The 20,559-nt window shown below is 41.0% G+C and overlaps 1 protein-coding gene across 2 annotated transcripts in view; it reads left to right on the top strand.

The window, feature by feature from the left end:
* The first annotated feature begins 1,285 nt into the window (after nucleotides 1-1,285).
* The window catches only part of DEPDC1B (DEP domain containing 1B), a 106,954-nt gene continuing 87,680 nt past the window's right edge, over nucleotides 1,286-20,559 (top strand). For both annotated transcript variants that reach the window (XM_030843828.2, XM_030843824.2), the window contains exons 1-2: nucleotides 1,286-1,333; nucleotides 10,266-10,531. In XM_030843828.2, the coding sequence (XP_030699688.1) occupies nucleotides 1,286-1,333; nucleotides 10,266-10,531 (314 nt within the window). The remainder of the gene's footprint in view (nucleotides 1,334-10,265; nucleotides 10,532-20,559) is intronic.

Genomic DNA, 20,559 nt, shown 5'->3' with positions numbered 1-20,559 from the left:
CTGTCTAATTTAAACTACATTTACAAAGACTGTCTTTGTGGCCTCTGATATGTAGATCATTGGGAGATACGCCTTTCCAGAAAAAGGAACTATCTTGTCTTTGGCTCATGACCAACTCTTGGGAAAATGCTCAGGAAGCAGGGCATGATGTCTTGTACCAGATCACAGTTCCACCACTGTGGCAGGCGCTGACAATCCCCAGATGGACAAGGCTCTGAAATTTCTCCTTCTGTCACTTGTGCCCCATGGGTGTCCCTTGCCAAGGACAAGCAATATTTCTTCCATGGAGTTTAGAGGTCCAAAAAAAAGAAAAAGTTCTGATAAGGATTGGAAGTAAAAAAATATCTTCATTGCTTTTTTCTGATGACAAAAGTAATACATATGTATCATCTCAGGAATTTTTGGGGCTTTCTAAAATGCAGCTAAATACATTTCTAAGGCAGCAAATGCAGCAAGAGTATTAACAAAGGGTGGGAATCTGATCCTTTCCTTATCTCTTACTTATGATATCTCATCCTGAATGGTTGCTGAGGTGATGACATATGAACTTTGAACTTGTAGGCATAGAGTGGTGACCTCATTTATCCCTTTGAATAATTGCAAATCACACCGTCAATTCCTAGGGGGAAAATTCTGAGCAGCAAAATGAACTCAGAGCCCTGTGGCATAGGACTGAAAATTTCAGTCAGATCCAAAAAACAAAGAACTCAAATTCCAGGGAAAGACCACTCTACCAGAAGAACAACACAGGAAGCTGAATGGGGCTCTTTTCCAGCTCTTTGTTGTTCTTACACGCTGTCGACACTCCCTGTGGCCAAGAGCTCTTATCTAGTTTTTACATGTCCCTCCACTTGAAGAGGCTGTCCCCTCGCTTCCTTTCACTACCCACTTCTCCCAATCTTCGCCGCACCACCAGGTTCACGGTGCACTTGGAAGGACGGACAGGGATTTGCCTCTCCAGTCCAACCGGCTTTCGGTCACTAATTACACACGTTCATCGACCCTTTTGCGGAGACTGCTTGCGTGTGCGCGGGGTGGGCGAGGGTGGGCCGCAGACTCCACCCCTGGCGGTTGTGAACCTACTGCCGCTCCGCAGCAGGTCTCGGAGGAGACGCCCACCGCCCCCTCCGTGGGGCCCCGGCGGCCCCGCCCCGCAGTTCCCGTCACGTGCCGCCGCACCGCCCAATCAGCGCCTGCAGTGCGTGGGCTCGGGATTCAAACTGCGGCGCCTAGGACTCTCCGGGATCTGCGTTGGTGTGGCCGCGGCCGCCGCTGCGTGCGGGCCATGGAGCACCGCATCGTGGGGCCCGGGCCATACCGGGCCACCAGGCTGGTGAGTGTGCATACCGGGATCTGGGCGAAGCGAGGCCCCGGCCTGAGTGCCGACTGCGTACTCGTCAGTCCTCGCTTCTCCAGGGCAGGCCGGGCCCGGGTCTGGAGGCGGGACATGTTTCGGGTCGGGCGGCGGTATTCTGGACGACGCTCAAAGAAAGGCTAACCGGGCCTGGGGTCCAGCCCGTCCAGGGTGGGCGCAGCTTCGACCCCGAGACGTTGGCTGGGTTCTCGCCAATCAACGGCGCCTCCCTGTTTAAAGCGTCCGGAAGACCAGGGTGACACCCCTCTCCCCTCTCCTGTCCTCCGGAATCCAACGCCCCAGTCCGTAACTTTAGGACCACCCGCCGCCTGGAGCGTGTCTCCGTCCCGAGTGTCACTTGTGGTGACACTTGAGGTTCTTTCTAACGGTGCCCAGAACAGAGGTGGATCTCCCTGGCCACGTTTCCGGCTCCTGACGTTTCTTTTTCTGTGAGCACCGACCTAAATGAGGAGGGTGGGCCCGGACTTAGGGTTTGAAAGAGCCTTTGCAGACCCTGGTCCAGGGTGCTGACTGTTTTCCTGGGAGAAGAGCTTTGGTAATCAGAGTTCTGAGGCGTACTTGATTTCTTTGTGACCTGGAGCAAGTGATTTTAGCGATTTCATAATGGAGTAAGTGGCGATAATTTGGTAATGTCTAGAGTAAGTTTTAGACAACTTTCTATGAAAGCTTAAAGGTGATTTGGGAGGAAAGGACTGCTCTCCTTGGTCTGTCAACACTTCTCTGGCCCCAGCTAACTTGGGAATTAGGCTCCTTGTTCTATGCACCCTAAGGGATATCCAGGAAAAGGTGAGAACAGGATGGAAGGAGTTATCGTAGTCATCTTTGCAAACAATGTACTACAGACACCCATAATGATTCATTCATTGAAAAAAAATTCAACACATATAAATTTAGGTTTTCCTTTGGACCTGCCTCTAAGAGGTATGGATGCTGGTAGCAGGGAACAAATAGGATTTTATAAAACCTCTTTTCATATCTGCTTCCACTTCACAGTTGCCTCTACCACTTGAAACCATCTGGGGTCAAGGCTATTGGTAGGTCCATCTTTTTTTTTTTTTTTTTTTAACATCTTTATTGGAGTATAATTGCTTTACAATGGTGTGTTGGTAGGTCCATCTTTAAGGATGAGATACAGGTTGTGCCTTATCAGGGACTTTCAAAACTTTACTATTCTTTGTGGAGGGAAAATAACACTCCCCTACTGCCAATTTATTCACAGCACTAATGCAGGGGAAATAGAGAGAGACTCTGGATCTTGGGGTAACCAGTTCTCATTCTTCCAGCTTTAGACTAAAAAAATAAATTACATGATAATTGGAACTGTTTTTTAATCTCATTCACAGAATTGTTTGAAGTACCACATTTTATAATGCAGAGTGCCTATGTGAAAGTCATTCTTGATTCTGAGTCACATTAAAATATTATCAAAGGAATTTACAAAGAAAAGTACCCTGTTCTTCAGAAGTCTTCAGTCCCCAAGAAGTGATATTTGAGTCAGATTTAGCCAAGACTGATCAAGTTAAGTAGGAAATTAAATATGTGAATAATTAATGAAAATACCTAAATATCACCAGAATTTCCTAGGTAGTCAATTCAGTTCTCAACTTTATTCTATTTGAGAATCTTGATCGTAAACTAAGATTTTTGAAAACACAGAAAACAATAGCCATTTTTTTAAGTGAATATTACAGATTTATCAGTGATCTCTGTAGTCATTACAGGTACTTTCCCCTCATTGTAAAATCTCTGTTTCCCTGAACATAATTCAGTTGTGCTTTACAGCTTTAATCAGTTAAATCATAAAGTTTGTGATTAGTCCTCTGTACTTATCTGCCCCAGCTTGCCTTTCCTCCCTGGCTCCCAGCTTAGCATTTCCATCTTCTCCCAACATCATCCTCAACCTAATCTTCAGGAAAAGCTTGGGAAAAACCTATTGGTACACAAAGAGCAGGCGTTTACTTCCTCCTTTCATGGCTCACTATACTTTCTCAAACCATGTACAGCTCCATTTTCTAAGACACCAAAGTCTTATCTGAAAATAGCATTTTATGAACTAGGTAAATTTCTATGCCCAAAATAAAATGACAGACACTGTAAGTCAATTCATGGTGAATATGGAAGCTAATTAGCAACTTATTCATCTTCACTGAAATAGCTTTCATTTTAACCCACATATGAAATAGTTCATTAGTTAAAAAGAAATAATGAGAGGGCTTCCCTGGTGGCAGAGTGGTTAAGAATCCACCTGCCAATGCAGGGGACACGGGTTCAAGCCCTGGTCCGGGAAGGTCCAACATGCCACGGAGCAACTAAGCCTGTGCGCCACAACTACTGAGCCTACGCTGTAGAGCCCACGAGCCACAACTACTGAGCCCACATGACACAACTACTGAAGCCTGTGCGCCTAGAACCCGTGCTCTGCAACAAGAGAAACCACGACAATGAGAAGCCCTTGCACCGCAACGAAGAGTAGCCCCCGCTCACCACAACTAGAGAAAGCCCGTGCGCAGCGATGAAGACCCAACACAGCCAAAAATAAATTTAAAAAAAAGAAAAGGAAAAAGAAATAATGAGAAAGACAATTGCTTTTTCTGAAACTGCTTAAATCTACTGATCCTTTCTTTGAACTTAGTTCTGAGTTGTCTGTATCTTCTGATGCAACTAGTAAACTTTAAAAGACTTACAGCCATCATTGAATCTGAGAGTTTGAATGGACTCTAAAGATTATGTAGTCCAATTCCCTCATTTTATTGAGGTGTAAAGGGGTGAACTGACTTGACCAAGTTCACACTGCCAGTATGTGGCAAGTACATCTAGATCTAGCGTTCGTTTGCCTCTGAAGTCCCTGGCCAGGTGCTATATCATAATACTTTTGATATTAAGAAGTAAAGAAATGGAATAAATATTCAAGAGAAAAGAATAGGAAGCACATTTCAACACTCAGTATTTGTCATGTTAAGCAAAAATAGTTGTATGATTTTTTTAATATAAATTTATTTATTTTTATTTTTATCTTTGGCTGTGTTTGGTCTTTGTTGCTGCATGCTGGCTTTCTCTAGTTGCGGCGAGTGGGGTCTCCTCTTCCTTGTGGTGCGTGGGCTTCTCATTCTCTTGTTGCGGAGCACTGACTCTAGGCGCATGGCCTTCAGTAGTTGTGGCACGGGGGCTCGGCAGTTGTGGCTTGCGGGCTTTAGAGCGCAGGCTCAGTAGTTGTGGAGCATGGGCTTAGTTGCTCCGCGGTATGTGGGATCTTCCTGGACCAGGGCTCGAACACCGTGTCCCCTGCATTGGCAGGTGGCTTCTTAACCACTGCGCCACCAGGGAAGCCCCAGTTGTATGATTCTTTATGCCTTAAACTAGGGGTTTGAAATAAACAAAAAATGTTTTTTAATCACAAAACAAATCTGTTTTGTCCCCTTTGCTATAAAGATTGTCTCGTAATACGTCGTTGAAACAATCACATTCTCAAGCTCTATCTAGTTCTTTGTTGACGTAGGATATTTTCTTTCTAAATGTTACTGAGGATAGTGAGTTATTTTAAAGGTAACTTTTTCTTTCTTGGCAGAGTAGCCAAATAATGACTGAATTATTTTTGGAAATACGTGGGAGCAGAGATCACGGTCCTTGCTAGGTTTTGAAAATCTAAAGTGTCTCATGGATTGAGTAAATATCCTAATGTTAAATGCTATTAAAAATCAAAATAAATAAATTAAAAATTCTTTTTATGAGTTTTTCTAAAAAAGAGATATGAGGCTTTGATAAGGATGTCTTCTTAGAAAATTTCTAGTGTAAAATGAAAACTAGCTATCACCAGAATAGCTAAAAAACCAATCAGAATCCTAATAGATTTTTTCCTCCCTGTGTGGGGATGCATTGAGTAGAAAGCTCATACAGAAGAGTAAAAGTGGAGGAATTAAAAGGTTTTAAAAAAGATGACTATAGGTGACTTTGACCTACCAGAAATTTAAATTTAGTATTAATAGACTGTAATCACACCAGTGTAGTATTGTTTAGGAATAGACAAACAGCTCAGTGGGATTAAAAAAAAAAGAGTTCAGAAACAGAATCAAGGACTTCCCTGGTGGTGCAGTGGTTAAGAATTTGCCTGCCAGTGCAGGCGAGCCCGGGTTCGAGCCCTGGTCCAGGAAGATACCACATGCCACAGAGCAGCTAAGCCCGTGCACCACAACTACTGAAGCCCGCGCACCTAGAGCCTGTGCTCCTCAACAAGAGAAGCCACCGCAATGAGAAGCCCACGCACTGCAACAAAGAGTAGCCCCCGCTCGCCACAACTAGAGAAAGCCTGTGTGCAACAATGAAGGCCCAATGCAGCCAAAATAAATAAATAAATAAAATTAATTAAAAAACAAACAAAAAACCAAAATAAAAAGTTAAAAAAAAATAATAAAGTAAAACATTAACAGTTTCAAAGTTCGTTCATAGCTAGCTATTAAAAAAAAAGAAAGAAACAGAATCAAGAAAGGTAGTATGTAAGGTAGCTTACTATTTCAGTTTAGTGAGAGAAGGGTAGCATAATTGACTCTCCATTTGGGAGAAAATAGAGTTGGAGATCTCCTCCCCACAACATAAAAAATTTCAGTTGAAGATTCAGATACTAAAATCCCTGTAAAATATTAAAAGAAAAATTTGATAAGTATTTTTAATATCTCAGGATAGGGAAACTTTCCCAATTGAGGGAGTAAACCCTGAAGCTATAAAGATAAGAAGATATATTTGTTTTCTTAAAACAATATAATCATCAGTGAAACCTTTATATAGCTAGAGACCAAATAAACAAATTGATAAGTCAGGGGAAAACATTTCTAATATATTTGAAAAAGGATTAATATTCCCTATTTATATTCATTCAATACGTATTTATTAAACACATGTACTGTATGTCAGGCACTGTCCTCAGTTGTGGGGATACTGAACTGAGCAAAATAGAGTAACTTTCCTGACTTCTGTGCACTTAGATTCAAATTCTAGATTTAAACAGTTCTTAAAATTAAGTAAAAGATAGAGAAAGACAACCCAGAAGAAAAATGGCAAGTCTCAAATGAAGAAATAAAAATGACTGAAGATAAAGGCAGGAAAATACAAACAAAATATAAAGATACCATTTCTTGTGTGTAGATTGGCAGACAAAAGAATGATAATATCTAGGAATGGCCAGAGGTAAGGCAGCAGGCTCATACAGCATTGCTGGGAGTGTGAATTGCTACAACTGGTTTAAATAAGCTGATACCCTTTAGAAATCTGTTCTCAAAAATAAATAAATAAAAGGATTGATACATTAGGTTATGTAAACAAGGATATACTTGTGAAACAACAAACTGGAAACAGCTGCATGCCCATTAGTTGGAAAATGGTTGAATAAATTATGGAACTCATTCATTCATAAAATGGGCTATATCTATAGGTACTGACACAAAAATATCCTGGTATGTTTAATGCAAAAGCAAGTTGTAGGATAATATGTACAATATGGTTGATCTCATTTCTTCAAAAAGGAAGCAAACAGGGACAGTGATAATAAACAAAATACATACATACAAAGGGAAGGATTCTATATATGTGTATGTATGATTAATAGATATGTGGGATTGGAGAGAGACAGGGCAGAGTCTTTTGTATATATTTCTGCATTTAATTTGTTACAGTGTGCATTATTCTGTAATTAAAGTGACAGTAGAGGAACTGCTAACCAGCTTGAGTCAAATAACAGGCATATTTACTTATATTTTGAAATATTGGGCCCCAGAGAGCCATATCTTCATTCTTTTATTAAGTAATGCATAAAGTACTATGCATTAAATTTATCAATCAACCTAAAATAAATAAAACTCTTTTTTTTATTAACTCTTCTTTCCTCCCCATCTCCCAACATATATTAATCAGGACTGAAATGCAAGGTTGGTGTCAGCAGAGAATTGAAAAAAAGACCCAAACAGCTAATGTTTAAAAATATGTGGAAATTGTTTAAAGCTATGTTGAAGTTTGTAGGTTCTTGTTATAATGAAATGACCACTCGAGAAGGAGAGCATAGAGTAGGTTTCCAGATCTTATTATGAGACTAAATACCTGAGTGACATGTGCCAACTTGCCTGTCCTCTTTGGATCTTAATTTTGCCCCAAAGTTTCCTTCTAGCTCCAGAATAGATTGAACCTGTAATTTGTTTCAAGAGATTATCCTGGGAATTTTATATATTCTCCTTATGCTTGAGGAATGCCTTATCTTTTACAGAGGGCTTTCGTAAGCATGATCTCACGAGAGATATCACAGTAACTTGGTGAGGGAGGTGGGTAGAGAGTGAACTTAAATCAACATTCATGGACTCTTCCTGGGCTCTCTTTCTGCTGTTCATTATTTCATTCTAGCCAGTTTGCCCTGCTTCTCCTCTGTTTACATTCAAGTCCCTCTTTCATCCACTCACTTTGTTTCTTCTTCGGCTACCCTCCTTAATCTCTTCCACATTCAGTTTACCAGCACAATCAGCTAGTTCATATTTATCAACTTTCAGGTTGGTAATTTAAAATTGTGGATTGCTCTCAAGGAAGATTTTAATATATGAGTGTGTGTGTGTGTGTGTATGTGTATGTGTGTTTTGTTTTTAGCCCTTTATTCTGCATAACATGTACAGAAAAGCACACAAATTATAGGCGTACAACTCAGTGCATTTTTACAATGTGAGCTTCCCATTTAACCAATGCCCACATCAAGAAATATGACATTACCAGCAGCCCAGATGTCCCTCCGCCCCTCCCAGTCTCTACCACTACTTTGATTTCTAATACCATGGATTAGCTTTTGTCTGCTTTTAAACTTTATGTAAATACAATCATATAGTACTTTTCACATCTGGCCTTCTTATATCAATTATATTTTATCTATGTTATTCATCTATGTTATTGCATGTAGCAATAGTTCATTCTCATTGCTGTGCAGCATTCCATTGCATGAATCAATTTATCTGTTCTTATGTTGGTGGATATTTGGGTTGTTTTTGTCTATTAAGATAGTGCTATTATGAGCAGGGTGGCTTTTGGTGAACATATTTCTGTGGCATATATACTTAAGAATGGAATTGCTGGGTTATACAGTGTGCATATAATTTCCAGTTGTTCCACGTTCCCTTGGTAACACTTAGTATATTGCCTTTTTCATTTTAGCCATTCTGTAGGCATGTAGTGGTATTGCATTATAGATTTCTTTTGCATTTCACTGCTAATTAATGAGATTGAATATCTGCATATGTTATGGTAAATTTGGAGGTTCTTTTATGTGAAGTGCCTGTTTGTTTTCCCATTTTTGTATGGAGTGTCTGTCCTTTCTTGATCTGAATTTTTTGTTTTGTTTTAGAAATTCTGGTTATAGGTTATCTTACTCTACAGCTTGTATTGTTTTTGTGTGTGTATGGTTTTTTTTTTTTTTTGCGGTACGCGGGCCTCTCACTGTTGTGGCCTCTCCCGTTGCGGAGCACAGTCTCCGGACGCGCAGGCTCAGCGGCCATGGCTCACGGGCTCAGCCTCTCCGTGGCATGTGGGATCTTCCCGGACCGGGGCACAAACCCATGTCCCCTGCATTGGCAGGCGGACTCTCAACCACTGCATCACCAGGGAAGCCCTGTGTGTGGTTTTAAGAAAGTTAAAAAGAAAAAGTTTAAATCTGGACCAACTTAATTTGGAGCATGGCTTATAGTAGTGTCAAATGAAGTAGAAAGATTGATATGCATAGGACAAAAAGATGTTTGAGTTTGGCCAGGAGAAAGACATGACTGGGAGTCAAAGTAGAATTAAGTTGAATAAGGTTAGGGGGTAGTTAAAAAAAAAAAAATAAGGAAAGTGAAAGACCAGTTAGGCGTTTGCTTGTTGAGTACCAACTGTGTGTTTGTTGTGTCTGGTGCTGTACATCCAGGGTGCCTGCTTGCACAGACCCTACCTGGGCCCTTGAAGCACCTGGTGTTGTATACTCAGGAATGATTACTGTGGCTGAGAAAGTTAGCCATCAAAGGGAGAAGAGAAATGGGACAACAGGTGCAGAGGTGATTGGGCAGTAGAGCATATGAAGAGAAACCTGGAAGAAGAGGCCTGGTTGGAAGAGAAGATAAGGAACCAGTGTTGGGCAAAATAAAAAGAATATGCTGAGGTCAGAACTATCACTGAAAGAAAAAGGTGAAATCAGAAGAGCTGATTTCAGTAGGAAGGTAGGTGAAAAATAAGGCTCAGAGTCTGTTAAGTGATAGACTTGCAAGAGGAGCATAAGAGGAGAGAGAATGGTTATGAGAGTAAGACTCTGAGTTTTCGGGACTTTTAGAAGGAATGGTGGGAAGACGAGGGTCCTAAGAAAATGTTGGAGTAATTATGCAGGAAGAACACCATATGTGAACATTTCATTTAATTTAGGGATGGCTGATGATGGCTTGGATGTCTAGATTTTATTTTTTTAATTAATTAATTTACTTATCTTTGGCTGTGTTGGGTCTTCGTTGCTGCACGCGGGCTTTCTCTGGTTGCGGCGAGCGGGGGCTACTCTTCTATTGTGGTGCGTGGGCTTCTCATTGCGGTGGCTTCTCTTGTTGTGGAGCATGGGCTCTAGGCACGCGGGCTTCAGTAGTTGTGGATCATGGGCTCTAGAGTGCAGGCTGAGTAGTTGTGGTGCACGGGCTTAGTTGCTCCACAGCATGTGGGATCTTCCCCGACCAGAGCTCGAACCTGTGTCCCCTGCATTGGCAGGCGGATTCTTAACCATTTGCACTACCAGGGAAGTCCCCTTAAGGCAGTCTTTTAAATGGAAAAACTGCATTCATTGTCTTAAATATTTGGGATGTAATAACCTTGTAAAAAACTCAATCGATCACTAAATACATTCCTCTCTTTTTGCCCCTAGTGGAATGAAACAGTTGAGCTTTTTCGCACCAAGATGCCGTTACGGAAACATCGGTGTCGTTTCAAAAGTTATGAACGTTGCTTCACAGCGGCCGAAGCTGTGGATTGGCTACACGAGCTGTTGAGGCGCAGCCAAAACTTTGGCCCCGAAGTGACCCGCAAACAAACGGTCCAGCTGCTAAAAAAATTCCTGAAGAATCACGTTATTGAAGACATCAAGGGAAAATGGGGCCAGGAAGACTTTGAAGACAACCGTCACTTGTACAGGTAATGGCAACAAGTCAGCCCCGAAGGGGAGGAGTTTGGGGAGGACCAGTGGGTCTGGTCAGTCTATTGAAACTTCCTCATGTGAAAGAGCTTACTTGTCCATGGGCGTGATGCTTCAACTTGTGATTTGTTGGGTGGAGAACTGAATCTGCTGCTACAGCAAAATTGATTACAGTTTTTCTTGGTGCTCTCTTCTTCATAGAGCACCCCTTAAGTAGTCTTTTGTTGCAGTGGCTTTTCAGTGAGGAAGACTTTTTGTGCCTTTTGCACACTGGGAGGATGGCTATAGTAGCTTAGTACCTCTCCTGGGGAACATGAAAGGGTGAAACAGTAGTTCTGTCTTGCACCTTTCTGAGCAGTGTGAAGGTGTGTATTCAGGGGGTTAGTGGCAGAGGCATCTGATCTTTAAGTGGAGCTCAGGTCTATAATGAAGAGTTGTACTAGAATTCCCCGATGTCTCAGATTAACCCTGCAGTGCATGTCTACTTTTCCCTAAACATTTTTGCTCGTGTTTTAGTGCTGTTTTATGATTGCTCACTTACTACCCAATAATCTGAGGGTAAGGATGTCTCTCTGCTGACACTTCTGTCCTCACTGCATGCTAGACTGTTTCATTGCTGGAGGTGGAGGAGACCTGCCTAGGATTCAGGGAATGGGAGAATACTAAAGAGGAATGAAGTCACACGAGTCCAGAAAAGAGGAATTGTTGAGCTATCTACAGAGAGGGCTACCAAAGTGCTAAGAACCTGAGAGGTATTAAATGAAGAAACGAAGATGATGGGCCCTTAATATTTGCTGCCTTTTACTCCAACAGAAGAATAAGGAATTCTCTTACAGCACATTCAGCGAGGCATTTTGGGGCCACGGGGCACCTGGGTTTGAGCAGAGAAAACGTGACTGTTTCCTATCTGAGTCATTTCTTTGGTTCCTTTGGGGACTAGAGGCTGAGAAAGGCTGCAGAGCAAGGGGAGGGTGGTCACCAGCACCAAGGCTAAGGCCAGACAACTTTGTATGTTTAGGATCTAACTTCGTCACGGAATTCCATCAGCAATCTCCCTCTTCTAGATGTCAAGGTTGTCAGCTGGACAATTAGTTGTCTCTCCATTTGGCAGTTATCTCTAGCTTGCTGATCCAACTTTTAATTAGAATCTTGGGTGACTTTAGCCTGTTCTGAGACCACAGTGCTTATTAGTATCAGGCAGTGGAAACTCTATCCTTGGTTCCAAATGCTGTACTTCACTGGGGATTCTTTTTTTTTTTTTTAATTGCCTGTGTTTTTTTAATTGAAGTATAAGTTAATTTACAATATTATATTAGTTTCAGATGTACAGCATCTTACTAAGTTCTTACTTAGAACTTTCTTAGACCTTAGTTCTAAGGTCTAAGAAAGGAACTGATACCAACAACACCTGTGATGTGCCAGACTCATTGCACAGTCGTCATTGAACTCAGCACCTGTAGATGTTGGTGGTATTATCTTGATCTTAAAGATCAGGAAATTAATGAGGCCAAAGTTACTGACTTGTCCAAAGTTACTCAGGTAGTAGTAAGAGTCAGGATTTAAACTGAGGTCTCTATCTCTGAAGCCTGTGTTCTTGTGGCGTGTCAGACTGCCTCCATTGCCATGGCATGAGGTTGACTAGCTTATTAAATAAACTAATGACCGAATGAGTAAACAGAATCATAAACCAGAAATATTCAGTGTAGTCAACACACGTTCATATATTCACAGAATTCCAGTAATGTATAAAGTACTATGTAATACATATTAAATGATCAGCTGTCTTCTCAAATAAAGGAGGTAAGGTAAACATAATCAGCTTAAACACTTACATAAATATAGCAGGGGATAGGTGGTTTCCTGGGTCTGTGAATTACAGAAAGGCATAGTTAGAGAAAGCAACATGAAATATAAAGACTCTTAGAGTATTTTTTAAAGACAGAAATTACACACACACCACAGGAGAATTTTATAACAGAAATGATGAGTGAAGCTTTTATTTTGGAATGTGTCAAATCTTATTTTTAGTTTAAAAACATGTCATATTTGCTGTGTGACTGCATTTACATTTGTTAACTATGATTTTATTTTTCAAGAATCCAAGAGTTAAGTATAGAAAGTAGGGGGAAATAGTGAATTTTTGTGTGTAAGAAAGGAAAGTGAGATCCTAATATCTGAATGTCCCTAACAGAGGAGATTTTGCAGAGAAGGGCCCAGAGCTATTTACTGAACCACTCTTTGCTGTTAGTAACATGGGTGACTAGAAAGAGAGCTGGACTGGCTGCCAGTGGAGACAATTTTCGATTTCACTAAAGGGTCCTCATAGTCGAGCCATATGCTGTCATCTGTGTCTAACAAAGCTTCGTGGCCCCAGACTTTGGATGAAGAGAACCAGTGATACTACCTTGTATTTTTATAAGAAATTTCAGTTTATGAAGCAATTCTTTATGATCTCATTTGATCTTCGTGACAACCCCGTATGGTAGACAGGGTGGATAGTTCATCCTCAGAGAACTAGACAGTTGTCTCTTTGAAACCTCTAAACAAAACATCAGTAAATTCCATGGGGATCATTGAATTGGCCCATTTATGTATGGGAACAGACAGTTACCTAGGATTATTTAAACCTAATGAAGTGGGTTATATAGAAATAGAGGTGTGTATTATGATCATTGCTTGTTTTGGACTATTAAATGAGGAAAGTGTTTGGCCGGCTTTAGATCTTTAGCAGGATGGGTCCTTGGTCTGGAGCCTCCACCGGGCCCTTGCCCTGTTCTTACTACTGATGCTAGCTCTGGTATGCAGTTGTAACCACGGTGTTCATGGCTTACGGATAGAAATTCACTGGCTCGGGTGTAGTGCTTGTGATCTAATGTGCAGGGAACCATTTTCTTTTTATTTTCCTTCTTCTTCCTGTGCCTTTTTTTCTTTCCTTCTCTATTTCTTTCTCTGTTTATACCACTTTATGTGTATGACTGGCATGTTCCCACTTCTTTCCCCTTTTCTTTTGCTTCTACTTCATTTCTCCTTTTCTTTCTGTCTTTTCCCTCATATTTGCTTTTTTTCTGGCTTATTTCCAAAATGTTTAATTTGAACCTAAAATTTGTTATGTAGATTTTGTCAGCTTTCTTGAACGTGACTTTCACTGTTCTTTATTTAAAAAGCAGGAGTCATGCTACCTAGTTTTAAGACTTACTCTATAAAATCACAGTAATGAAGACTGGTGTTGGTGAAGGGTTGGATGGACACTTGGGTCAGTGGAACAGAACAGAGTCCAGAAACACACACAAACATGGCCAGTTGATTTTTGACGAAGATGTAAAGGTAACTTAAAGGGAAAAGATCAGTCTTTTTGGCAAATGATGTTGGAACAATTAGAAGGCAGCTATGCTTACCACTATACCACCAATGCTCACAATGTTGGGACAGTTGGACATCTATTCATCTACATGCAAAAAAATGAACCTCAACCTAAACCTAATTTTTTAATACAGAAATTCATTCATAGAATTCAATGTAAAACTAAAAAAATTTTAGAAAAACAGAAAATCTTTATGCCCTGGGGTTAGGCAAGGAGATTTTAGACATGACACCAAAAGCATGATTTATAAAAGAAAAAACATGATAAATTGGACTTCATCAAAATTAAAAACTTTTGCTATGTGAAAGGCACTGTTAAGAGGATGAGAGGACAAGCGAATGTTGGGGAGAAAATACTGGTAAATCGCATATATGACAGTGAACTGGTATCAAGAATATATAAAGAATTCACAAAACTCAACTGTAAGAAAACAAACAACAAATAATAGATTTGAAAAGACACTTCATCAAAGATATAAAGATGCTTCATCAAAGATATACAGACAGCAAATAAGCACCTGAAAAGATGTTTAACATTATTAGCACTAGGGAAATGCAAATTAAAACCATGGTGAGATACCACTACATATCTAGTAGAATGGCTAAAATAAGAATACTAATAACGCCAAAATCAAGAGAGGATGCAGAGCAATTGGAAATCTCCTCCATTGATGGTGGGAAGCCTAGATTGGTAGTCACTTTGGAAAACAGTTTGGCAGTCTCTTTTAAAGTTAAACATGTACTTATATATGACTTCATATTCCTGCTCCTGGGCGTTTACCCTGGAGAAATGAAAGCTTATGTTCACACAAAAACTTGTATGTGAATATATATATTTTTAACATCTTTATTGGAGTATAATTGCTTTACAATGTTGTGTTAGTTTCTGCTGTATAACAAAGTGAATCATCTATACATATACATATATCCCCATATCCCCTCCCTCTTGAGCCTCCCTCCCACCCTCCCTATCCCACCCCTCTAGGTGGTCACAAAGCACTGAGCTGATCTCCCTGTGCTATGCGGCTGCTTCCCACTAGCTATCGATTTTACATTTGTTAGTGTATATATGTCAATGCTACCATCTCACTTCATCCCAGCTTACCGTTCCGTACCTAAATATTTATAGCATCTCTGTTAATTCAAATGTTCCTATGGGTGAATGGATAAACACTGAACATCTATGTGGAACGCTTCTGTGCATATCCAGTGCAGTGGCAGGTGTGACTAAGTCAGAGCAGGAGGGAGGTTTTTTGTGAATAATTGAATTGTTCTCTTTGTTGATTGTGATGGTGGTTTTACAAAGTGTATATGTGTGTTAAAATTGATAGAGCAGTACACACACACACACACACACACACACACACAAGAAAAAAAGAATAAATTTTACTTTATGCTAATAACATTTTTTTAATGCTGGAGATTTGAAAAATCTCTATTTTTACCTCTAGTGAAAGAAATCCTAATTTACATTGATTGAGGTATATGGCCCTTCAGTCATTTTCTGTGGCTCTGGGAAAAAGTCTTTATTATTACCCTATAGGTCTTTTGAAGGGACCAATAGGAACTTCTTCAAGTTAATGGACTATTGGCTCCCTCTAGTGGACACCTTTTGTTTTTATAGTAAAGCTTAAAATTGTGATTGTGAGTTTTGTTTTTCTTTTGTTTTTATTCATTTAAAGTCCTGAGTTTTTATCCTGTGATAGTTGGATAAATTTTGTACATTTCCTATGCATCAGTTTTTTTCATCTATAAGATGACAGCGCTGGACTAGATCTTTAAGGTCTTTTTCCATTCTAAACTTTTATGGTTCCAAATATTGAGTACATATCATAGATGTTTTCCAAGCCCTAGGCGATGAAGAAGATATGAAAGAAATGTAACATTCTTTTCCTCCCTAATTTTGCAATCTCTTTTGAGAGAGAGTATGCATATATAAAAAAGATATGTAGCAGAACCAAGGCAGCATTGAATTAATTAACCAAAATGAACCTGTAACAAAAGCTTAGAGGTACTACACTGGCAGTCCTTGGGTTGACACAGCTGTTTTGTTTAACTGGCATTGTGTTTTTAATCACTGAAATTTTTTTCTCATTTTTGTTTTTCGATTTTGTGTATTTTGTGAAGGTAATACATTCATGTGTTTCAAAATTTACAAAGTACAAAAGAGTATATACAATAAAAATTTCCCTTCTACTTTGCTCCCCCAGGTGGGGTTCAGGCCTTGAACTTGCATTGAAACTTTCTTATTTTTATTATTTATTCTCAAGTTGTGTTGTTCTTTTTAATACCTTAAATGCTAGTTTGTCCTGGATGAGAAGAAGCTGAATAACTTTCAAATGCACAATAGAAATAGAGTGGGGGGTAGAGGGGGAAGAGCACGATAGAAAATAGTTTATTCTTACTTTTTCCCATGTAAAGGCTTAAGCAAAAAAATATAGAAAAGTCACAATGTTAACAGTAGTTATTTCTGGATAGAGGGCTTAAAGACAGCATAAATTATTTTCTCTCTTCTTAATTTTACACATTGAGTACATATTGCTTTTATTTTCAATTTTTAAAATCATTCCAGTAAAAGAGTAATCAATAAATTGTATTGTTTGGAAGTTTACAATGATAGGATGACTTCTTCTGGGCACCTCTGCTCCATACCAGTACCCCACTTGCTTCTGGATACTGTGGACTAAGAATGCTGCCTGCCATTATCAGTAAACAAAGGATGTTGCAGCCATCGAGCAATCAGCCACTGCAGCCACCTTGTTGAGCCCTGAGGGGACTCAGGATGGGAGAGCACAGGATACTGGCCCCAGATAGCTAAGGTGCATGTCAAAGGGATGATTTCAGTGAGCCCAGACTCTTGCATCTTCCCATACATAGAAAAGCGCCAAGTTAATTAACTTGAGATATGTGGTTTTCTTTAATTAATCTTTTGATGTTCCCACTATCTGGACTTTGTTACAAAACTCCTATATATCTTGGCTCTCCCCTTACCTCTTCAGAGCAGTTTCTCAGAGCTATCTGAGAGGCTGCCTTCCAGGCTTGAACTCCTGAGAAAGTTCGCCAAATAATACATGATTCTGAAGTTTTAGGTCGTCCATTTTTTTCAGTCGACAGTAGTAAAAATTCATCTGGAAGAGAGAAGGCACAAAAGTAGCCAAAAAAATCTTGGGCAACAAGACCTCTGCTTTATCAGAAACTAAAATGCCATAGGGCTAAACAGTGTGATAGTAGACCTGGAATAAATAAATCTGGAACTGACTAGAGTAGAGAAAAAACAAACTCTCCACCCAGTTCCCTTCCCCACAGGCACCTAATGTTATTAGCTTATAACACAGCGTCTTAAAAAATTGTGAACAAATGGGAGCAAATTTAATTGGAGCAAATTCCTCCCAGTTGCCGCCCTTCCCACCACTTCACTACATCATACCAGACTGTATCATGGTAATGTTGTCTGTCTTGGTCAGTGCAGGAATTGTGTTTGTGACCCAGTCGGTGTGGACTGGAGTTTTGTGAGATCTCCTGGAGGAGGGAGGTGGAGGACGTCCATCTGGGTCCTGAGAATGGGATAGGGTCTGGATGATCAGACGGGATGGGAAGGGGGAGCATATTTCAGGTGACAGGACCACGGCTCTCAGTCAGATATACCTAAGTCAGCTTCACTGGGAGAAGAGGGAGGAGGCTAACCTGGCTGGAGAAGTTTTAGGTCAGGAAATCATAGGGCTAAATTTGGTGGTGTTTCTTAAATATCTGGCTATGGAGTTGACATTTATGTAAAAGGAAAAGGCAGCCAAGGTCCGTGTTTTGAGTAGGAATGAAGTCTGTTCTAGAATAGAGTTAATTGGACTTCCCTGGTGGTCCAGTGGTTAAGACTCTGTGCTTCCACTGCGGGGGGGCATGGGTTCGATCTCTGGTCAGGGATCCCACATGCCATGCCGTGTGCCCAAAAAAAAGGGAATAGAATAGAGTTAATTGAATAGTAGTAATAGAATAGATTTTTAAGGCAGTGAAACTGGTGAGGTTTTCAAGGTAACTGGCGGGGGTGATGTTGCCTGGATGAGAATGCCAGCCATGGGGCTGAAAAAGAAGGAAGGGCCCACATTTATAGCCAAATTCCAGGCTAGACCCTAACTGCTCCATAGGCCTTCGGGTTTGCCTGAAGTCTGACATTTTTTAAATGTATTATTCATTAGTCTGAAATTGCTATTTTCATTTAGAATCTTTGTTGACGTTTGGCATTTTCTTTTACTGAGGCCTGGAATGTAACTCAAGTACTTTTCAAGGCAACTGTCAATCCGTAATACCTTGCAGTTATTCAGACACATCTACAGTGTTTAGTGGGTGTTTAAATCTTTGGAATGGCTTTGTTCCTATTTAATGTCTCAAGGAGTTTGGAGCCTCCGGAGCTGGAGCTGGGTGAGTGTCTCAGAGTCTCTGTCCCCATACCTCCCACAAGGGTCAAGAATGAACGTCCAGTTCACAGTGTCATAGCTGTGGGATAATGATGGAAAAATATATAGTAGAGGGGACTTCCCTGGTGGCGTGGTGGTTAAGAATCCGCCTGCCAATGCAGGGGACACGGGTTTGATCTCTGGTCCGGGAAGATCCCACATGCCGCGGAGCAACTAAGCCCATGCGCCACAACTACTGAGCCCACGTGCTGCAGCTACTGAAGCCTGTGTGCTCTAGGGCCCGCTTGCCGTAACTACTGAGCCCGCGTGCTGCAACTACTGAAGCTCGCATGCCTAGAGCTCATGCTCCGCAACAAGAGAAACCATTGCAATGAGAAGCCCGTGCACCGCAATGAAGAGCAGCCCCCGCTCGCCACAACTAGAGAAAGGCCATGCGCAGCAATGAAGACCCAACGCAGCCAAAAGAAAAATATATAGTAGATGTTTGGCTTTTTTTTGCTGCCACGCCTTCTAGACTCCTTTTCTAGTTTGTGGGATCTCTTGTTTGTGTGAGCCTTGGTGGGAAGGGGAGCCCCGCCCCCAGTGGAAGCCTAGGCAGGTGAGACGCTCTCTCCCTGCCCCTGAGCAGTTACGGTGCAGGCACACATCCTACACGTGGCTGTTGGTATGTTCCTACCTAGGACTTTGGACAGCTTAGAGTTTGTTGCGATAGCAGTGGTGGCCTGCAGGAGCAAGGACAAGCAGCCCTGGTGCCAGCAGTGGCTTTCACACTAGACTGTCACTTGTGGTTCCTGCTGTGTGTGCTGTGGGGCTTCCTTTTGTCCAAACTTTTTTTTTTGACTTTCTGATCCTGGTTTTCCAGCTCTCCTATTGATCTTGTGACCTACTAGGATATCTTCAAACTCCTTTCTGGTTAAATTAGCCAGAATTGGTTTCTGCAACCGAGAACTCAGACTGAAATAACAAGCAATGCCTATAGAGGTAGCAAAACTGGGGCAGCTCTTTGGGCCTAGGAAATAGTGCCACAATTTCTGTGTGTATTGGGACCGCCTGAGAGCTAAGCACCAGGTCAGATTGGCCTGTAGCAATCAGAGAAAAGGAGATGGAGCTCAGAATCCCTGAAGCACAGGAATGGAGTCTACTAAGAATAATGGCTACACATGGCGGGGGTGGGGGGGCGGGGGGCTGAAAGTTCTGTACTGGGCTGTTTAGTCTAACTGATTCTAATGGAGGTTGCATTGTAACTGCCGTCTTTGGATGTAAAAGATGCCAGTATGGTGCGTTAAATAGAAGGTTGAAGTAGATTGCCCTCACTCACAAAAGACAACTCCTGGTAACTGATCAACTTTTGTTTTGTAACATCCTTTCTTAGGCTTTTTGGTGATTAACTTGTGAAAATTGCAAACTTGTGATTTATCTATCTTGGTCTTTCATTTGTGGTCATAGTTACACATTGCCTATCAGGTTACTTTATCCTTCTCTTTATATTTGTTTGTTTTATCCACTTGGTCTTCACCAACTTGCTCTTGGAATTCTTTTTTTCTTTAACCCTTACCCAGCTTTCTTTTCTATGAATTTATGATACCTGGTTATTATCATTAATAGAGAATGATGCATCATTAGTAGGGAATGGGACAATGGAATTCAGAAAAATCAAAGGCTTACTGAATGCCTTTGGCTTACTGAATGCTCCAATTTCAGATGGAGACAAAGCTCTTTAGGCCAGAGAAGGTAGATTGAACAGGGATAGTTCTCAAATACTGTTGACCTTGAAACAAAATATAGTTGACCCTTGAAAAATGCAGGGGTTAGGAGCGCCGACCCCCTGCACAGTCAAAAATCCGAGTATAAATTTTTTTTTTGCTCTCCGTATCTCCACATTTGCATATTCAACCAACTGCAGATTGTGTTGTGCTTTGCTTTGTTTTTTTTTGTTTTAGTGTGTATTTTTTTTTTTTTTTTTGTGGTATGTGGGCTTCTCACTGTTGTGGCCTCTCCCGTTGCGGAGCACAGGCTCTGGACGCGCAGGCTTAACGGCCATGGCTCAAGGGCCTAGCCACTCCGTGGCATGTGGGATCTTCCCAGACCGGGGCACGAACCCGTGTCTCCTGCATCGGCAGGCGGACTCTCAATCACTGCGCCACCAGGGAAGCCCTTTAGTGTGTATTTTATTTTATTTTTTTGAAGTTTAGAATTTTATTTATTTTTTTATACAGCAGGTTCTTATTAGTTATCCATTTTATACATATTAGTGTATA

The sequence above is a fragment of the Globicephala melas genome, chromosome 3 (assembly GCF_963455315.2).
Source record: "Globicephala melas chromosome 3, mGloMel1.2, whole genome shotgun sequence".
NCBI lineage: Eukaryota > Metazoa > Chordata > Mammalia > Artiodactyla > Delphinidae > Globicephala > Globicephala melas.
This window is presented reverse-complemented; position numbering and strand designations above follow the sequence as displayed.